The sequence below is a fragment of the Electrona antarctica genome (genome assembly GCF_951216825.1).
Source record: "Electrona antarctica genome assembly, chromosome: 9".
Classification (NCBI taxonomy): Eukaryota; Metazoa; Chordata; class Actinopteri; order Myctophiformes; family Myctophidae; genus Electrona; species Electrona antarctica.
In genome coordinates, this window is record NC_136790.1 from 40,664,843 (window position 1) to 40,684,068 (window position 19,226).

General features: G+C 42.3%; 2 protein-coding genes across 2 annotated transcripts in view; both read right to left on the bottom strand.

Annotated features, from left to right (window-relative positions):
- Positions 1 to 9,690, bottom strand: part of ca16b (carbonic anhydrase XVI b) — a 128,047-nt gene extending 118,357 nt beyond the window's left edge. Inside the window, 1 exon segment of the mRNA XM_079509913.1 lies at positions 9,077 to 9,690. Within this exon segment, the coding sequence (XP_079366039.1) occupies positions 9,077 to 9,161 (85 nt within the window). The 5' untranslated portion in view covers positions 9,162 to 9,690.
- Positions 1 to 19,226, bottom strand: part of cplane2 (ciliogenesis and planar polarity effector 2) — a 395,788-nt gene that overhangs the window by 147,002 nt on the left and 229,560 nt on the right. The gene's annotated exons all lie outside the window — the stretch shown is intronic.

Genomic DNA, 19,226 nt, shown 5'->3' on the forward strand with positions numbered 1-19,226 from the left:
GTATTTTTGGGAGTATGTTGAAAGCTGACTCAGTACCTTTTTTGTGCACACACTACCCTCACTCAAGGACAGAGTGTGACAGGATGAAGGCACTACTTTCTCCTGATGGGGGCTCCTCATATCACTGGCAGGAGGGTACCAGTAGGGTACAATAGAAGTGATTGTGATGTGGCAAGTTGCAACATAGAAGTGTGAGGGGGCTTAATTGGCATAATGGTTAAATTGGTATAAAAAATTGGCAAACATTATTGACTGCTTAATATTAATAATATAAGAGTTGAAAAGCCCTGAGCCCCAACAGGTCACTCTGCTTGTAGCAGTGGGTCTGTGCTAAATCCCCCTTGATAAATGCCATTACGTTACTCCTCCTCTGAACTCCATTGAATTGGCCACTCCAGGATATAAACTCACACATCACCAGTCTTCCGGCAGTATGTGGAAACTCTGGGTTCCATTTACTGCTCTGTTGTGTGCCAAGATACGAACTAGAGCCAACCTACTGAAATGAAATGAAATGAAATCTATATTTACCCAGGGTATCTGGGCTAAGCTCAAGAACTTGTTTCCAGCCAGGCCCTGCTCATAGAACACATTTCATCGTAGTGGTTGATGCCTTGTTCAAGGGCATTTCAGCGGTGGTAATTTTAACGTGTCGGACGGCTGGTTCGAACTGGGAACCTTCCGGTATCTAGACCGCGCCGCTATCCGTTCGGCCACCGCTGCACCGCTGCACCGCTGCACTTACTGTATCTGGTATTTTGCAGTACAGTTGGAGGCCATCGATATTGTCCTTTTCTTTTTGCTGAGGTTTGCGTGATCTGCGCAAAAGGACAGTTAACCCATTTTGGGCGGGAACCCCTTTTGGTGTTTTAAACATTATGTTATAATTTAGCTATTCAAAAATAGCAGATCTACAAGCTCATAGCGCGCCACCGAGTGGCGCGCTACGAGCTTGTAGGTCTGCTATTTTTGAAAAATCGTGAAAATATTTATTTAAAAAAACTGGAGGATTTAGAAGGATTTTTTTTAATTTTGAGGTCAGGCCTAAATGGGTCAAATGATAAGGGACAATATCGGTGGCACCCAACTGTATGTATAAGCAGTAAGCAGTAAGCAGTAAGCAGTATGTATAACAGACACTTTCTGTATCCTCTCTAAACCAGATCACTAGCAGAGTGCAGAGTGAGTAGCGTCACAAGCCAGTCTGTTTCACTCACTTAGCATTCAAAATAAAGCCTATTTTGTAAATGAACGTGCAGGCATTCAGATCCAGGCCCATGCATGTGGCAATTTAGCACAAACAAGAAGGCTTCCAGTTCTCGTAAAAGATGTTTATGACGTCATGTTAACACGTGTAATCTCATATTGAGTAGAGAAGTCATTTTCCACTCCATTTATTTCCAGCAAATATAGGTTTATGTGAACACTCTTCATAGTGTTTTATGGCCCCACACACTGCAGCTTTTTTGGCACTCGCCGACAAAACCCCCAATCTGACGCAAGATCAGGCGTTGATCGCAGAGGTTTCGCTCAATGTGTGCGAAAGGCTCTGCGAGACGATCCAAGCGCTCGCTGATGCCTTCCCGAGTGTTTCTGAATATCTAACAGGTTTGATATATGGCTCTCTCGCCGACTGAACATCATACAGTATGAACGGGGTTGCGACCGCATCCCGAGAAGGTCTGTCTTACAGCCAATGAGAGCACAGGACAGCTGTGTCTGTATCGATCAATGGATATAACCTTTATTCTGTGAATCCATAGGTAAATTAAGGTGTCATACTTATTCCTTGGGTATTCCAACTGTCAAACATATTGATATTATTGGTAGCTATACTAGTCTAATATTGCTGTTAAATAGTCTATAAAACCACTTGAATAATGTTGATAAAACAGTGTCAGAATCAGAGAGAGAGAGAGAGATCCTGCACGACACGTACGTGAGACGTCAAAATGAATTGGAATAAAAAACAAAACAAATGTAGCCTATATGTATCGGGTCCGGATTGCATCTTGGTGAACTCTTGCATTGTGTGATCCCTAGTCTGCTATCAATCGTTAAGTGTGAAAGCCAAAGATATAATGACAGACGATTAAAAAAAAAAGGTAGTGTGAAATACATAACGATCTGATGACCTGGACAGAAACACACACATGGCTATACATGGCTTTGCCTCCAAGGAGCCATGCTGTAAAATCCTGCCTATACAGTTTTTGCAGGCCTATCCAAAATCTATTTCTTGAAACACTGCTGTTTTTAAGTTATTCTTAATCCAGAATCTTATATTGCACACTCTGTCAGTCCCTTATGAAGTAACATAATACATAGATAACTAATACATGTCATTGAAACTTTCTTGACACTGATTGCTTGCTCATGTGTGACCCATCTCAGAGTAAGAGGAATCCAATCGCTAACACAAAGGCTATCCAAAAGCTAAGTGCAAACAAAGGCGGAAGAACAGCATTCAACAGAGGGGTACTTGTCTGACTCAAGGTAATGATTCTGTGACTCAAGGCAATTATGTGATATTTCTTTAAGTCGCAAATCAATTTCCATTATGCATGCCTAACAGCATTTTGTCTTCTTTCATCTTTATTATGGCCTCATGCTAGCCTTTCTCCATTAAGGTGTAGGAAATTATCATCAATTTAGGGATTAAAATGAAAGAATAAGGACAGAGATAGTAACTGCCTAACTGGCCAGTTAGTTTTAGTATTTCACCTGTGGGTTATTAGGCTAGCTCTTAATCATTACTATACTATGAATAGAAATGCATCGCAAAACTCAATTATCTACATTTACTTTCAATTTACTACATTTACTCTGACTACCGTTTTCCCAATGAATTCATAATCACTGTGAATTAGGGGCAATAACAGTGACAACATGGTAATAATTGATTACAGAAATGTCATAATATTTAGCATTATTATAGAAAACATCTTAATTACTAATATACATTGCCATGATGATGTTATCTGTAATCAAGAAAGACTGCTGATAACTATAGGCAAGAAGATCTGTGGGTCAGCTATTGTGTCAAATTTAAATGGTCCTTCCCCAATTTGTCAGAATTACACACTCAGTAATTCTTTCACCAATATCGTGAAGGCCTATTCAACACTTTTTGCGCAATGGCACAGCCAGAGAGCCTAGAAAGAGACACTTTCCTGTGACCTTTGTTTTTAAAGATAATTGTGGGGCCTTTCTGCCTACGGTATATTGATATACAAGAAACGGGGAAAGAGTCAGGGAGTGACACGCACAAAGGTCAGTCGGACTTGGGAATCGAACACGGAAAATTTGGGAATCTGTCAGGATGCTTCACACAGAGCCTATACCTGTATATGGTACACGCCTTAACCACTAGGCCATCGGCGCCCAAGATCCCGTGATTCTTGCGGTGCACTGCGCTCTGAGCTTGTAGATCGGCTATTTTCGACGTACAGTACGACACCGACGCATAACTAAGTATAAATAAGCCTCGAGGCTGACAAGGAAGAGAGTTCCAACCTCTGTCTTGAGATGGTTGTTTACTGCAAGAACAGATGAGCTCTAGAATCCCTAGATGATTAGTGGTTACCTGGGGAGAAGTGCTCTCAGCTGTGATAAACACTGGTGCTGTGAGGTTTAGACTATGACAATAACATACATCCTCTGCTGCAAGACATCAAGTCTTTAGGAGTACCATGTATTTTGTATTCCTCAGGCCATTTTTTATGTTACCCATCCTTCTTTTTTTTCTCTCCTTTTATTAAATACAATAGTTGTCTTTGTTGAGAATGCCTGAAACCATGTCATTCTGAAATATGAAAATGTCAAATAGCGAAAGGACATGTTATTCAGATCCCGAGTTAATTTCGGTTCCACTAACAGGGGGCTTTGAATGTTTGCATTGAAGAATGGAAACATTTGCATTACCCAAAGGGAAGCATGTCAACAGGATCGATAGGGCAGTCTGTAAGCCCCTGTTCTGCCTCCAAAACTATCTAACTCAGCATATCCTCCCATTTGGATTTCTCAGAAATTAGCTGGGACAAATATGTTCACAGCAGAAACTACTGCCATTTGTTATAAAGCCATAGTTACTGGTGGTTTAGTTTGGTCAAATTATAAAAATAAGGGAAAGTATTAAGCTTTTTGATATACACTGGGCAAATGAAAGATCAGAGACATACTGTTCTAACTGTAGGCTTATATGCTTCATTCTTTTTTTGTAGACAAACTATGAACAAACCATAAATAATACCTCTCATGATGCTCTGTGTATGTCTGCTAAATGCCTAAATTGTAAATTGTAATGCTCTCCTATTGCTGTGAGGAAGGTGTTCAAAATAATAATCTACCAGGTTTCAAGGTTATACAGGGGAATCAGTCAGCGTGTGAAAAGTGAAAGCGTCTCAAACTGGTTCTAACTCCACAGAGGAAAGAGCTAAAGGGACTGATCTCTCAGTGTTAACTGAGAAAAAAACAAACATCATCTCTGCGAGGGTTTAATGAGGAGTGTCTCCGCTCATGCTCAGACACCGGTGGACTGTTAGAATCACCTCACTGCTCTGTGCCAGGCAGAAGAGTGAACATCAACTGTTACTGCTTGCAGAGAACAATCTATTATCTATGAAAGTTTATGAAGCTTCAAATCAGATTTGGAAGTTTATTTCATTACAAACAGCTATCTTCATTTAATTGAGCAAAAAGAACATTTAATGCTAATAAGGCATAAATCTCAAGTCTGTAATGTTGAGGTTGGGTGCAGCTGCTTTTTTACAATCTGCCATGATTTAGTGTTCCAAACATAAGGATAATGATAGGACAAATTAATCTACTTCCTCCATATTTCATGCTGCCATATTATCTACTCAACCTCATCTACTCAACCTCAACTGAAAGTTATTTGTCCACATGAAAGACAGGGACATTGCCAGCACAATTGTCAATTTGGTACCATCACTCACAGCCTTCTCCAAAACAACTCAAAGCCTCAAGTCACTATGACATAGTGACTATGTAACCTTTTTTTATCCCTAGAACAATAAACACGGGTGATTTTCACCCGGACAATTATATTTTCATAATGTTGCTGATGTCTGAGGTGGGCGGGTCTTTCTGCACCTTCATGATGATCAGTGACATCATAGAAGGTAGGTTTATAGAGAAAAATCCCATAAACCCACAATAGACTTTTTTTTGTTTGTGTTTTTCCCCCTTCACTGGACCATTCTCACATGTCCCAGGAATCGGTGGACTTGAGACCAAGTTCCCAGCTCCATTTCTTTTTTTTAGGAATATTTAAAAAAATAATATGCACGTTTTTCACCGATTTTGCCCTCCCATGATATCTATTTTTTGTGAAAAAGTCATGATGAAATATATATATAAAAAAATCACACCCGTGTGAACTGAGTGGTGTAAGGTCTTATATAACCTGTCTGACGTAATGAAATCATGTCTGACGTAATGAAATCACACCCGGGTGAACAGGGTGAACATAGCAACCATGCTCATTTTTTCTGCACAGACTAACAAAGCCAGTTGTAGGAGTGGTTTACACCACTCAATAATGAAATCACACCCGGGTGAACAGGGTGAACATAGCAACCATGCTCATTTTTTCTGCACAGACTAACAAAGCCAGTTGTAGGAGTGGTTTACACCACTCAAAAAAAGAGTACAAAAAAGGTATGTTCAACTGTTTTATTGTTGAAACTTTCTACCAACAAAAACATATATTAAAAAAAAAACAATACCTCAAGTTGCCTAGATGTATTGCTGTACTTCAATATATTTTGATGAGAAATATTTTTATGGAATATTTTACATTGGGTAAAATATACCTGTTTTTAGTGATGGTGTAACAAAAAAGATGTTTAGTGTTCTAGGGTTAATGAATTATTATTACATTTTGTCCAACCTGTAAGGTAGAGTACGTTAATACGATATAATTTCTACAATTTGTGTGGTTGTATTTTGTCTACCTGCTCTTCTATTGAGGCATTTAGATCGTGTCAAACACTACCCGATTTAAACTGGGAAGAGGAAAGTTGCTGCTTTAAGTAATTGGTGATCATCAGTACATAACATGTTTTTAAAGGCACATAATACATTATAAGGCACTGGTTATAACTGACTAAGTTATGGTACTATAGTTATGTGCTGTTCCACGGCATTATAACCATCACTGGTATAATACGTTATAAACTTTGTTATAAGTTACTTGTCATACATGACTATAAACATTTTAGCGAGTGTTACAATGTTATAAGCACATTATAATTGTGTGCAAGGAACATTGTGCAACTAACTCAGGATTGTGGTGAAATTGTAAGTTGGAGAGACTACCCTGTCAGAGACATTAAACTATTACTGACCCGGAATCAATAACATGCCATACTAAAGTATTTACGTAGCTTTATCTACAAAATGGTCATAAACAATAAACATATATGCATGATTTGCTTCTTAAGAAGTCTTACAGCCCATGCCTTTTCAAGAAGGCTTAGGCTGCAGTAACAACAATATAGGGACACAAAACTTCAGCCAGACAATATAGTCTGGGCTGTTCTGGGAAATCCAGACCAGCGGCCAGCCCTTCCTTTACAGAATGGAGCATTGACCAACTAACCATGTTGTGAACTTAGTTGAAATAATCAGTGGAAAGCCACGCATTGTAATTAATGTACAATTGAAGTGAATGATGTTGAATTCAATATGATCATTTGTAATGTCACCTTGACACCTACTGTACCACTTACACAAACCATGGCTACAATGTACCCCTTGAACTTAATGGGCCTAACAGTTAAGGAGGATAGATCTTGTTTTTCTTCAACATGCCAAACAGAGAACTCTGTCTCTCTCAAGGTGATCTTACCACTCTTTTGAGCTTGCATGGTATCAAAGTAGTATGTGAATAATCATGCTCTGATTTCAATTCAAATAAACCAGCTGCAAATATATACCAGATAGATAGTAGTACAACAACAAAAAGTTACCAAGCAAGGAGTCTTATATATGAGCACTTCAATTTGTGGCAAATGGTGGCCATAAGAATGCATACAAGCATCAGCATGGTGGGAAAGGCACACTTTCTGTAAATGGTATATTCCCTAGATGGTGAATGACGGCATTAAGCAATCCTGACATAGCATTACACTTCAGAGCAAGCTTGTTTAAGGGAAACGGGGGTGAGGTGATTGGAGGACAAGGACATATTGATATGGCCAAGTCCTTCAGTGCAGCATACGTCCTTCAGTGATAGTGCCTTATTGCGAGGACATAAATCACTATTGTCATGAAACACAGGAAAGTACAGTCATTTGTCCAGCAGCATTTCTCGTTTCCCTCGTTCTCTCCCTCTCCCCTCTCCCTCTCTGAAAACAGGTCTGCCTGAAGCCACTGGCCACTGTGGCCAGCATGTCATTTTTGGTTTGGATGCTGAGCTAGACAGAAGAAATGATGTGGACTATAGTATAGTTGCTATGGGTAATATTGTTAAGCAATCAATTATCATGCTATACTGAGACCAGCCCCGAGTATCTTCGACAGAAAGGCAAATATGATCAAAACAAAACAAAAAACACTGAAACAGTATGATGAATGGACTTGAGATAAGATTAATTATACTGTAAAATAACACTTCAGTGTGATCATAAAACAATAACCCCATGCAATTGTATCTGCACATTAGGTCTACACTGCACACACACACACACACACACACACACACACACACACACACACACACACACACACACACACACACACACACACACACACACACACACACACACACACACACACACACACACCAAAGACTAATGTATTTGTATAGGATCACATGTGTGTAATAGTGAGTAGGAGCCTAGATTTGAAGAAGTTACACCATATTTCTCAGCTTGACATTGTGCATTATGACCTCTTAGGTGTGTTGCCAAGTTACATGTGGGAAATATGGACCTCAATCCATCCACCTGCATCTGCTCAACTTCATTTGAAGAATGACAAAACACAACATATGGATGTGTATCAAAAACAAAGAAAAGTTAAAGCATCAACACAACAGAGGGATCCCAACAACAAACACATAGCCTAATATTTGATGATTTCCACAAGTTAGGATGCCTCAATAATATTCCACTTTCAAATATAAATAACCCGTTACAAATATTGAATTTAAAACAGACAAAAAAGGTGGGGTTTCTTTACTGAAATGGATATGGGATGACAATAGGCTTATTAACTGTATGAACCAAAAGGGGGAAACATTTGTGATGTTGCTCTCCAATAAGAGTTTGTCAAATATGTGTGAAATGTTCTATAAAACAAAGCGAGAAAATGGATCTGTAATTACTGCATAAAGCTCCGAGTCCTGCCTACAAATGTCACAGGTCTGTTGAAACATGCCAGGAATAAACTGTATGCAGTATAGCCTGCAGAGGAAGGGTCGGGAACGAGGGGATTGGGGGAGAATGTGAGTGTATGGGCTTCTGTTGTTCCATCACTTCCACTGTACATCAACTAAACGAGACCGTATACAAATGTCATACTCGATGTCAACCTGTGCAGCATGGCTGCCATGCACATTACTTCAAGAAAATACATTGCATTGTCCATAATAATGTGCAATGGGTGCGTGACGTGCGTCATGTCTAACTAAAGATTAAGTCTAAGATTAAGTTTAAATTGGTGCACGCAGTGAATCGACACCGTTGTACACTATGAATAACTGATCATAATAACGCTGACAATGTTAATACTTTAAGCCAGGACTTGCAAGTGTCCGTCAAATGTTAATACACAATATGAATTCTGAATTTCCCTCTAACAAACGCTACAACCAAACTCGTCTAAATACCGTAGTCTTTGACTCTTGAAAGGGTCGCTGACTATATTATGGTATCATGGTATGAGTAGTAGCACAGTAGAAATCAGTTCATAATGTCACACTGCAGCTGACATTTCTCTTCATTTTAATTTTGGATATCAACCCTCGGCTCGCCCTTGATCAAATGGCATCGCTAAAAGGTTGCATGCATAGATGTAGCAAATGGTCATCAATTTTGAAACTACTTACCAGGGTGACAGTCTATGTGTTTGGGCAAGGTTAAAAACATTAAGGATACGATCCACCAGTAACTCGGTTCCCGTATTCTCCGCATGTTAGAATACTCATCGAGAGCAACAAGAAGGCAACGGGTGACAAAGTTTTGAGGTTTTAAAATCACATACGCTCAACGGCAGCTTGAGGTCAAGTTGACAAAACGTTCGAATGCAAGGTAAAATAAAACAAAACAAAACAAAATAAAGGTGTTGCGTTTAAGCTAGCCTACGACAGTCTCCGTTTGAATCCCAGATCAGTCGTCTCCAACCCCGGCTGAGGAGGCATCTGCTTCGAGGAGTAGACGCAGACCCGTGCGAAAAGAGTTCACAAGCAGTTCGTCTCGACCTTGCACGGAGCGAGCTTCTACATAGCGAAATTCCCAAAGTCAGTATAGAGTCCGTCGGCGATCAATCGCCCTCTTTAACTGCAGAAAAAAGTGGTCAAATAGTATCGATTAGACCGCGCGGTCGTTATTCAGTGATTATCCCTGCCGTCCCCGCACGTCGAAGAAGGACAACGTGGAGAGTACGAAGAAAGCTGTGTGGGAAACGTCCCATTCTTCCATCCAGGAAGTAGACTCGCGGTCAGGCATGACAAGATTCCTGGCCACCGATGCTTTCTATCGGACAGATGCATGAAGGGACCCTGCACGGGGCGGGAGGAGCAGGAACGGGAGGGGAACTGGGCTCTTGATTTGCTGTATGCCAGACCATGTGTGTTGGAGTGAGATGACTCGCAATGCATTAAACTAGACTAGGCTGTGTTATGGTACAGCATCGTAGTCTGCAGTTATACACTCATTAAATTCACGTTGGATCACAAAATGAACTGAAGGCTATAGTAGGCCTATCAGAACATATCTCTGTCAGCATTTTCTATTTGAGTAGTGCAGCCACTCCATTACGGAGATTTGTGTGTCCCTGGGTCCCTGGCTGGCTGGCTGGCTGGCTGTGTCCCTGGCTGGCTGGCTGGCTGTGTCCCTGGCTGACTGGCTGCCTGGGACACAGCTGTGTGTGTGTGTGTGTGTGTGTGTGTGTGTGTGTGTGAACATAGAGTTATAGTGTCACTGTTACGCAGCCTAACACACACACACACACACACATATTAACTTATAATGATTTCTGGTGTGACAGTAGCCTACAGTACAGTGATAGTGTAGTAAATTACCCCAAACCTATTACTACAATAGTACAGTAGAATAGAGGGACCCCCTGGGGACCCCCACACGGTAACTATCATTTCTCAACTGTTTCGGAATTCGGACGCAGGGCGGCTCGCCGGAACCGGCCCGTCCCCCTGGGCGTGTTCCTGGGGGTCTGGGGGTCTGGATGCAGTAACTGTCATTTCTCTACCGTTTTGGACGCGGGCCGGCACCCTGGACGCGTTCTCCAGGGACCCCCACACGGAGTTGCACCACTCACTCCACACAGGTGTGATTTTTTTTATTTTGCATTAGACATCGTGAAACACAATTTGAATAACTACAGTGACACTTGCAGGTGAAATATTTGCAGACTAAACAAAATTAAATCCTATATATTCAGTGTTTTTGCACACAAATCTAATAATGAATCCTCCTGTGAGGCTGTGAGTGCCATTGCGTTGTTTTGCTGATGGCTTCCTTCCAGTCGAGTCTATCCTCTGTGGCCACCCACTGTGGTGGTCCCTTTGCCTCCCGTCAGCAGAACTGTGAATGGAATAATTTAGCAGTAATCATCACCTTGAATATAATCACATGAGTTTGTATTGGTCTGAGAATTCCATGGTCACCAGTGACACAAATGTAATGAAGAGAAGTTGGGTATACGGTTTGGTCTGGGTTCTTGCTGCAAACTATCCAGCTGGACATTTTAATTTGAGGAATCTGATTAAAATTTCATTTAATTACCCTGTTCTCTGTGGGGCTGTTGAAGACCATAACAAGGGCCCTTTCCTTTTAGCGTGAGCCATCTGCTTCCTCTCCAAAACGCCTACCTCTCAAAGCCTCCCTAGACCTTTGGGCATCCTGTCAGGCTGTCACGATCCTCAGGTTTCAATGAACACATTCAAAATTGTAAATGTGGCTTTGCCCTCAGTATACCTGACTAATCACCTCCAAAAAGTGAGCAACACCCACAGCCACAATACTAGAGGGAGCGAGAACAACGATCTTGTACCACCCATTTATAAAACAAACATGGGTAAATTCTCCTTCTGCAGCACTGCCACCCAAGTGTGGAATGGCCTGACACCTTTCCTCAAAAAATACAGATCACTGGCAATAAGGCACTATCACTGAAAACAAGCCTGAAAATCCATCTTTCAGTTCACTTTCCCTTAGACAGGTGATGTCTAAGAGATGATGAATTTTGTTATTTTTCAAAATGCTCAGTTATAGCCAAGATTAAAGATTGCATAATAAGAAGAATCTCCCCCTGAATGTCATCCTAGCATTGTGTCTGACAGCTGACAGAACTGTAGTAGGCCTACCTCAGACAGAAGAGTGTTTACAAATAAATGATTCTGGTCCAGTACTCCCCCATGCCCCTCTTTACCTTTTTGAGAGTCATATTTTGTATTATTTATGCATTTCTGTTGACAGTCAGCATACAACGTACGACTGAGTGCATCAATTATGTAACATAATTCAGGTTGACCATATCTAATTTATTTGATTCTCCCAATATATCTTACATTATTTACTTGAAGGCTATTTTTACCATTGCCACACTTTTCCCAAATAGTTTTATCTTTTGTTGGCCATGTCGTCTAGTTCTCCCGACTAAAGTGGCATGCTACTATATCCTACTGTTGTATGCATAGCCAAGGGCAGAGCAGAGGCATGCAGAGTCTCTCAGGGACAGGGGCAAGAACCTACGAAGGGCACTTCACCACTGGTGAGGGGAATTGATAAAAAGGGGGGCGGGGGTCCACAGGGCATACACTAGGACGATTTCTTTTTTCTTCCCCCCCCTGCTTAACTGCTTTAAAAAAAGCAATTTCCAAGAAGCACATTCCACTGCTTAAGGGTAGGGAAGGATTAACCTTTGGCTTCCGGGGTACTCACAGCCAGCTTCTTAATATTCAACACCCACTACAAAAATAACATAAATCTATGTGCTACATTTTAATATAAAAAAGAAAAATGTTTTTCACCATATACAATTATTACATTTCGTTATGACCCTGAATCTCAGGACATATCAGGATACAAATCCTACAGCTTTGATGAAGCTAGGAACAGGACCAGGCCACACTGTTGATGAATCTAACTAATTGATGCTCAGTTCTGTTAATACAACCACAGCATTGATTGGCTGCAACCAATGACTTAGCTTCATTAAGAATGCTGTCTGGAACCTTGCTTCTCGGATATACTATGTATATTTCTTATCTTTATTATTGTTGTTTCATAAACTAAATACTCAGCGAAGTCGAAGTGCGCTGTGCTGCTTTACTCCTCAGAAGATGCTAACGAAGAACAGCTATCTTAAGGTGTCTAGTGGGCATATAAACAATTATCATGCAATAAGAGACATGATGAGCTTGTTCAATCCTTCATGAGGCTGAGTGGATGATTTTTCTGATGGGTAAACATTTAAAAACCATGAACTCTGTTTTTTGTCAATATGACTCTTGTAACTGTATCTCCATGTAATTAAATCTCACCCTTGTTGTGCATGTCATACCTCAGGCTCATACTAATCAAATAAGAATTGCATTGGCAATGAAACAGCTGAACAGTCAAAACAGCATTATTGAATAAATAGCAATATGGATCTTTATATGCATATGACAAGTCCCTTGCACCATCCTTATTGATCACGTACACTGACCTGATGTCATTGAAAGGTTTCTCTCACATCAAGAACACAAAATATTGCCCCTCTTCCAAGTCATCCATTGTGCATTGAAATCAGACTTTGAAGGTTATCAGCAAAGTTTGGACATTATTATAAAGTATACTGTACACATGTGTGACCTGAAACACTGCATTGTCACAGGTACAGATCCTGTATGAGCCATGCAATGCATTATGCCCCTCTTGGAAGCAAGCAGGGAGTAGCCACCATGCTGAGATTTTCAGAAAATGTGTTCAGCACACTTAGGTCTGTTAAATATTTGAGCGAGGATGATGATTAATCTGTGATAATATAGGGACATTATAGAAGAAATGTGTAGACATTGACATTATAGGACAAACATGATTAGTATAGAAGAAGAATCAAGGAGGGGGGACTCCTGTAGGCTACTACTGTACTATCTGAAGCCATAGTAGAGGGTGTCTGAAAAAAGAAAAGAAAAAAAGAACATGTTACAATAAATCACTTCAGTAGTTCCAGCCACCAAGGACCATCACTGAAGTACCAGGGGAGGTTGTAAATGCATTGGTTGAAGAAAGATACTGGACAGAGTCATTTCATGAAACAACAGGGGGAAATATCTTCTGATGATGTAGCAACGTACAGTCCTGCTTGAAGCCCAGAATCAAACATTTCTCCTTTGGCCGGGGGGGTCTCAGGATACCCTTTTGGATGAGCAGTAGATGTATGTTTTCCCATGTGGGAATGTGAAACCAGGTGGTTATGCACAAATTGAATATTGTTCAAGGCAAAATAACTTTGGTGTTGGTGTCTATAGAGAAAGACAAAACTTCACTGCTATCCCTGCCAAACGGTTGACTCACAGGGGAGCAGATCAGCTTCTGGATCAATTTTCATTTCACACCAGCAGTTCATGTGTTGATTTGCAAGTCACAATGGACTGCTGCAAGATATCACAATTTAGCAACATTGACACTGGCATCCCTAGGGCGAGTCATTAAATGCGAACATTTTCCAAACGTTAAAAAAAGTGAAAATACCAGATCTACAGGCTCACAACATCTTATGATGCATTGTGTGCTTAGATATGCTATATTGTGCTGGGCATCACCATTGTATGACAAAGTATAAAACAGGGGTTAAGAATTGATTGATGCAGCTTGCTGGAGCGAAACTAATTCAAGGAAATAAGTATTCCTTGAGCTCTTGAATGTTCATGGGATGGGACAGTATGGGCTGATTTTGGCATTTGGCTTTGTATCTACGTTTGATTTAATCAGGAATGCTTACTTGGAAATATACAGTAATACACTAAATGGTGAGGACCACTGACCACACAATGCCTACAGAGAATCAGCATAATTTGAAGGCATAAGGATATCATCATGAATCTACACTCATAGTAACAGCAAAGCAAAGTTAGCAAAGTTACTATATTTTACCCAGGGTAACTGGACTAAGCATCAGATACTTGTTTACAGCCAGGCCCTGCTCATAGAACATTTCATGGTAGTGGTTCAATGCCTTGCTCAAGGGCACTTCAGCGGTGGTAATTTTAACGTGCCGGTCCGGGGATACGAACTGGCGACCTTCTGGTATCAAGACCGCTCCGCAAACCGTTCGGCCACCACTACCACTGTTTCAGTTTCAACTCAAACATATGTTGTGTCCATATGCATACTGTAATTGTCTCCACCAGGCCGAAGGCATGGGGAGAGAGTATGTTTTGCACTCCGTCCGTCCGTGTGTCCGTCCGTCCGTCTGTGACCAGCTAATCTCTGTTGGCTTGATCGCAGCCATACTCTGCACACACACTCACTCCCTGAATGCCAGAGCTGAACCTCTGCCCCAAAGTTGTCACATTGGCCTGTTATAGCGCCACCAGGAGGCCGCTTTGTGCAAAACAATTTTGTTTGACAGTACACCTACAGATTTTGTCCAAACATCATGAAAATTGGTACACAGTCTCTCTAGAGCCATTCAACAAAATGCGTCTTTCAGATTTTCCAGACTCCATCCTGATTGGCTAAGATTGGCTTCCAAAGTTCGCAGGAGTGGTCTGTTTCAAACAAAATGCCACAAATCATGAACACATCGTGTGATTTCCATGAAATTTGCACGCACATTCCCACTCGGCCCGAGGAAGAAATGCCACTTGAAAATTTTCAACTCAGCCTCATGGTGGCGCTATAACTGGCCGATTAGCATTTTTACCTATAACTGCACCGATCTGTATAAAACCTTGTATGCACACTCCCTAGAGGCAAAGGAGCCTGGAAATGTTCACATCTGCTCTTTATAGCGCCACCAGGAGGCCGACATATGTAAAACATATTTTCAAATTACTCCTTCAGATTTTATCCAAATTTCACGCAAATCGGTACACATGCTCTCCATAGTCATGTGATCAAGACGGGTTTGTTTGATTTCTCATAATCCAGATTGGCTATGATTGGCTTCTATTAAGTTTTCAGGAGTAGCCTGTTTTGTACCCGTTTTGTACAAATCGCCACAACTCCTGAATGCAGTGTCCGATTGCGGTGAAACTGCATGCATATTCGATATTCCCACTAGGCTAATATGGAAGGAGAGCATATGCATGCCACGTGAATCACTCTCTGTGGGATGTCTGTTTATGTTGTGCTGTATGTTAAAACACACACACACACACACACACACACACACACACACACACACACACACACACACACACACACACACACACACACACACACACACACACACACACACACACACACAAAACATAAAACATGTTTATATTACTCCTAAACATTTTGCCAAACATCTCACACACACTCCTATCCTCCTGGTGGAGACCTGTGCCCAGAAGGGCACTTTTTCTAGTTCATCACTGTGGTCAGAATGTGCATTCGAACAAGTGTATAGCCCCTGGCACCCACATTATATTGAGCCCAGTATCCCTAATTTACATGTCTACATCAAAAGGTCTAGTAATAACATTCAATCTATTCCCTTCTTGTCAAAAAACCATTAAAACTGAAATTCTGTACATTCTGAAATGACTCCCTCTTATTATCACACAGTATAATGCTGTTAATTTGAAACTCAAGTGTACAGGTATAACTAAAATTACCCTTTCCTTTATTTGCACGTGTACATGCACTCTCAGAGTTAAATGAACACTGCTGATTGTTCAGTAGTGTTGTTGGTGTCATTTTTGTCACTAGCTAAGGCTGGCAGATGTTGGGACACATGGACACCACAGCTGTGCACAATAAGCTGTCAGGCTAAGAAAGCTTGTTATACAGTAGGAGCGTCAACATTAATGACACAATTATTTTTGCGTCAACCTATTTGGTTGACGCAAACCACCATCAGAGAGGTCTGCTGAGCTGAGGAGCTGAACATCATCATTCAAACCACCAGGTCTGACGCTGAACTGAGGAGCTAAACATGTGAAAATTGCTGTTCTTCACTCTCCTTGCTGGGTTCTCAGGAGGGCCACCTGGCCCACGTGGCCCACCTGGCCTATCTGGCCCATGTGGCCCGTCTGGCCCACCTGACTCGTCTGGCCGACCTGGCTCGTCTGGCCGGCCTGGCCCGTCTGGCTGGCCTGGCCCGTCTGGCCGGCCTGGCTCGTCTGGCCGGCCTGGCCCGTCTGGCCGGCCTGGCCCGTCTGGCCGGCCTGGCCCGTCTGGCCGGCCTGGCCCGTCTGGCTGGCCTGGCCCGTCTGGCCGGCCTGGCCCGTCTGGCCGGCCTGGCCCGTCTGGCTGGCCTGGCCCGTCTGGCTGGCCTGGCCCGTCTGGCCGGCCTGGCTCGTCTGGCCGGCCTGGCCCGTCTGGCCGGCCTGGCCCGTCTGGCCGGCCTGGCCCGTCTGGCCGGCTTGGCCCGTCTGGTCGGCCTGGCCACCCTGGATCACAATCTGGCAGGCCTGCCCGGTCTGTCCCAAAGCCTGTCCCATGTATGGGTATGGTCATCATGGGACAGTGCTGCGACCTCTCTTACAAATGTACGTATTTGAGTATTTGATTTCACAGCCTTAATCTGCCCTATGCTGATTTGCTGTATTGCATAATATTGGTAGAGCTGGTCTTATCGCTACTTGCAGCTATATATATATTATTATTTGAGGGGAGCTAACCCCTCCGATGTTCAGCTTTGAGGGTTTAAACTACAAAAGTGAGGTCGAAAATTGTGATTGGCCGGCATGAGATGATGTATGATAAGAGCGCCCCTCACTTCACAGGGGTGTAATTATTATCAACTAAACACACACATCACTCTCTCAGCTAACTGAATTGAATTGAAGCCATATTACGTCCAGCCCTAACCTCCTCACCTCTCCTGTCTCTTTCTGTCACTTTTCTTCCTCTCTCTTTCTCAGGTCTCCCTGATCCATATTGGAACAAGGAATAGCTTCAAGAGCTTTGTGACTGCCTGAGGGGTGAGGGAAAAGAGGAGTCGATTTGCGTTCGCTGCATTCCATCTCCTGCAAAAGATCACATTTTGAACATTTGCATGAAACACAAGGAAACACAGCGCCACATCTAGACCATAACATTACTATGTACATTGTGACACATGTACACACTACGCTACATACAGCAGACCTCAGCCGATATGAAAATGTCTTGCTCTATAATCTATATCTTGCAGGCATATAGTTCGAAATGATGTGTTGTGTGTTTAAAACCAACAGCTGTTCAACCCTCCAATATGAATTGAATACGTTTGGGCGTTACGCAATTTAAACCAATCAGTGTGCCAGGTGCCATTGCCTTTAAGAGATCTATTATCCATAATCCATTATGCCCTGGGTCTTGCCTTGTGGAGGAGCAATGAGTGCTGCCTTGGAATACATTTATATCAGATACAGAGGGTTGTTTTGTGTGTCCAGTATCTGACTATCTGCCATCCACTCCACGACAAACACAGCCAAGTTGTGCTGCTCCACTGACTTATTGGTAGAGAACGTAAACTCACATTTGTAATATTTGCCTAATTCCAGTTTCCAGAAAAAGAAAAAGAACTCCCAACAGCTGGGAGTCGACAGGCACACACTGCGTGTAGGCACGATTCCTCTTGAATCTGGACACATGTCTTCTTCGGTGGGTCGTCATCTAGATATTCAGTATTCACATGCAGCAGCAGAATAATACTAGGCTGCCCAGGCGGTGGCGTAACCGTCTGGGCACCCGACTGGTAATCCAGTCGCAGTGTGCCGCGGGTTCGACTCCCGAGCCCGACACGGCCTTTACTGCATGTCTTCCCCCATCTCTCTCCCGTTTTCTGTCAGCCTACTGTCTGTCCCTTCAAAAACCAATAAAAGGCGTAAACCACAAAAAAATATCTTTAAAAAAAAAAAATAATAATACTAGGCTAAGCTACCTGCATGGCCATTTTGTTTATACAATGTAACGTGGAGGATGTGAAGTGACTGAGAAGTTCTCAGTTACCCGATGTTCTCATGCAAAGCATAACAAATGAGCCTGCCAGCCAGGTAGACGGCGCCACCGCTTGCTTTGTTGTAGGTGTTGATCGCGCCATCAACGCGCATTGTCGTGCATTGTCGTGCATGTGGGGGCGTGCGTGCAGCTTCAGAACTACCGGGGCGGCGCCCCGGGCAGCCCTACTGCTAGCTCACCGCTGATCACCTAATCATAGCAACATGAGTTAGACGTTAATATATTAGCTGCTGATTATAGGGAAATTACAATCACAGATTTGTGGAGAATTAAGACAGAACGAGACCTAGCTCTGTGAATGTTCTGCAACATGCATGCTTCAAGCCGAGGCAGCTCCAAGTCAGGCCGCACCATCTGAGGAGCGCATTCTTTTAACAAACGGATTCGCATTACGGGTGGTTTGAAGAGGCACTTTCCGTCCTAAACCTGTGCATTAGATAGCAAATATAGGGAAAGCGCATCGACACGCCTACAGACACACCTCCACCCGCAAATATAGGTGTCAGCAAAATTAATAGTAGGTTGTGTGGCCGCAAGATAACGTTTACGCATAGTGGAAGCTCCTACATGCGTAATTCACGGAAAATGTTTATTACTTGCGGATAAAGCATGGCATACGATGGAGCCCCCTGGGAGTCAAACCCGCGGCACGCCGTCAGGCTGGCTCAGCAGCCTAGGTGCCCAGACGGTGGTGTTATCCTTTTTAACATGGTTGTATAACTGCAAACTGTTAAAGTAAAGTATTCAATCAATAAAAAAACATCTGTCTACTAGGGGTGTGCTGAAATATCGAAATATCGACATATATCGATACGTCCTCCCGCGATAAATAATCGATAATGTTTTTTTTTTTTTTTAAATTGAAATGTTGTT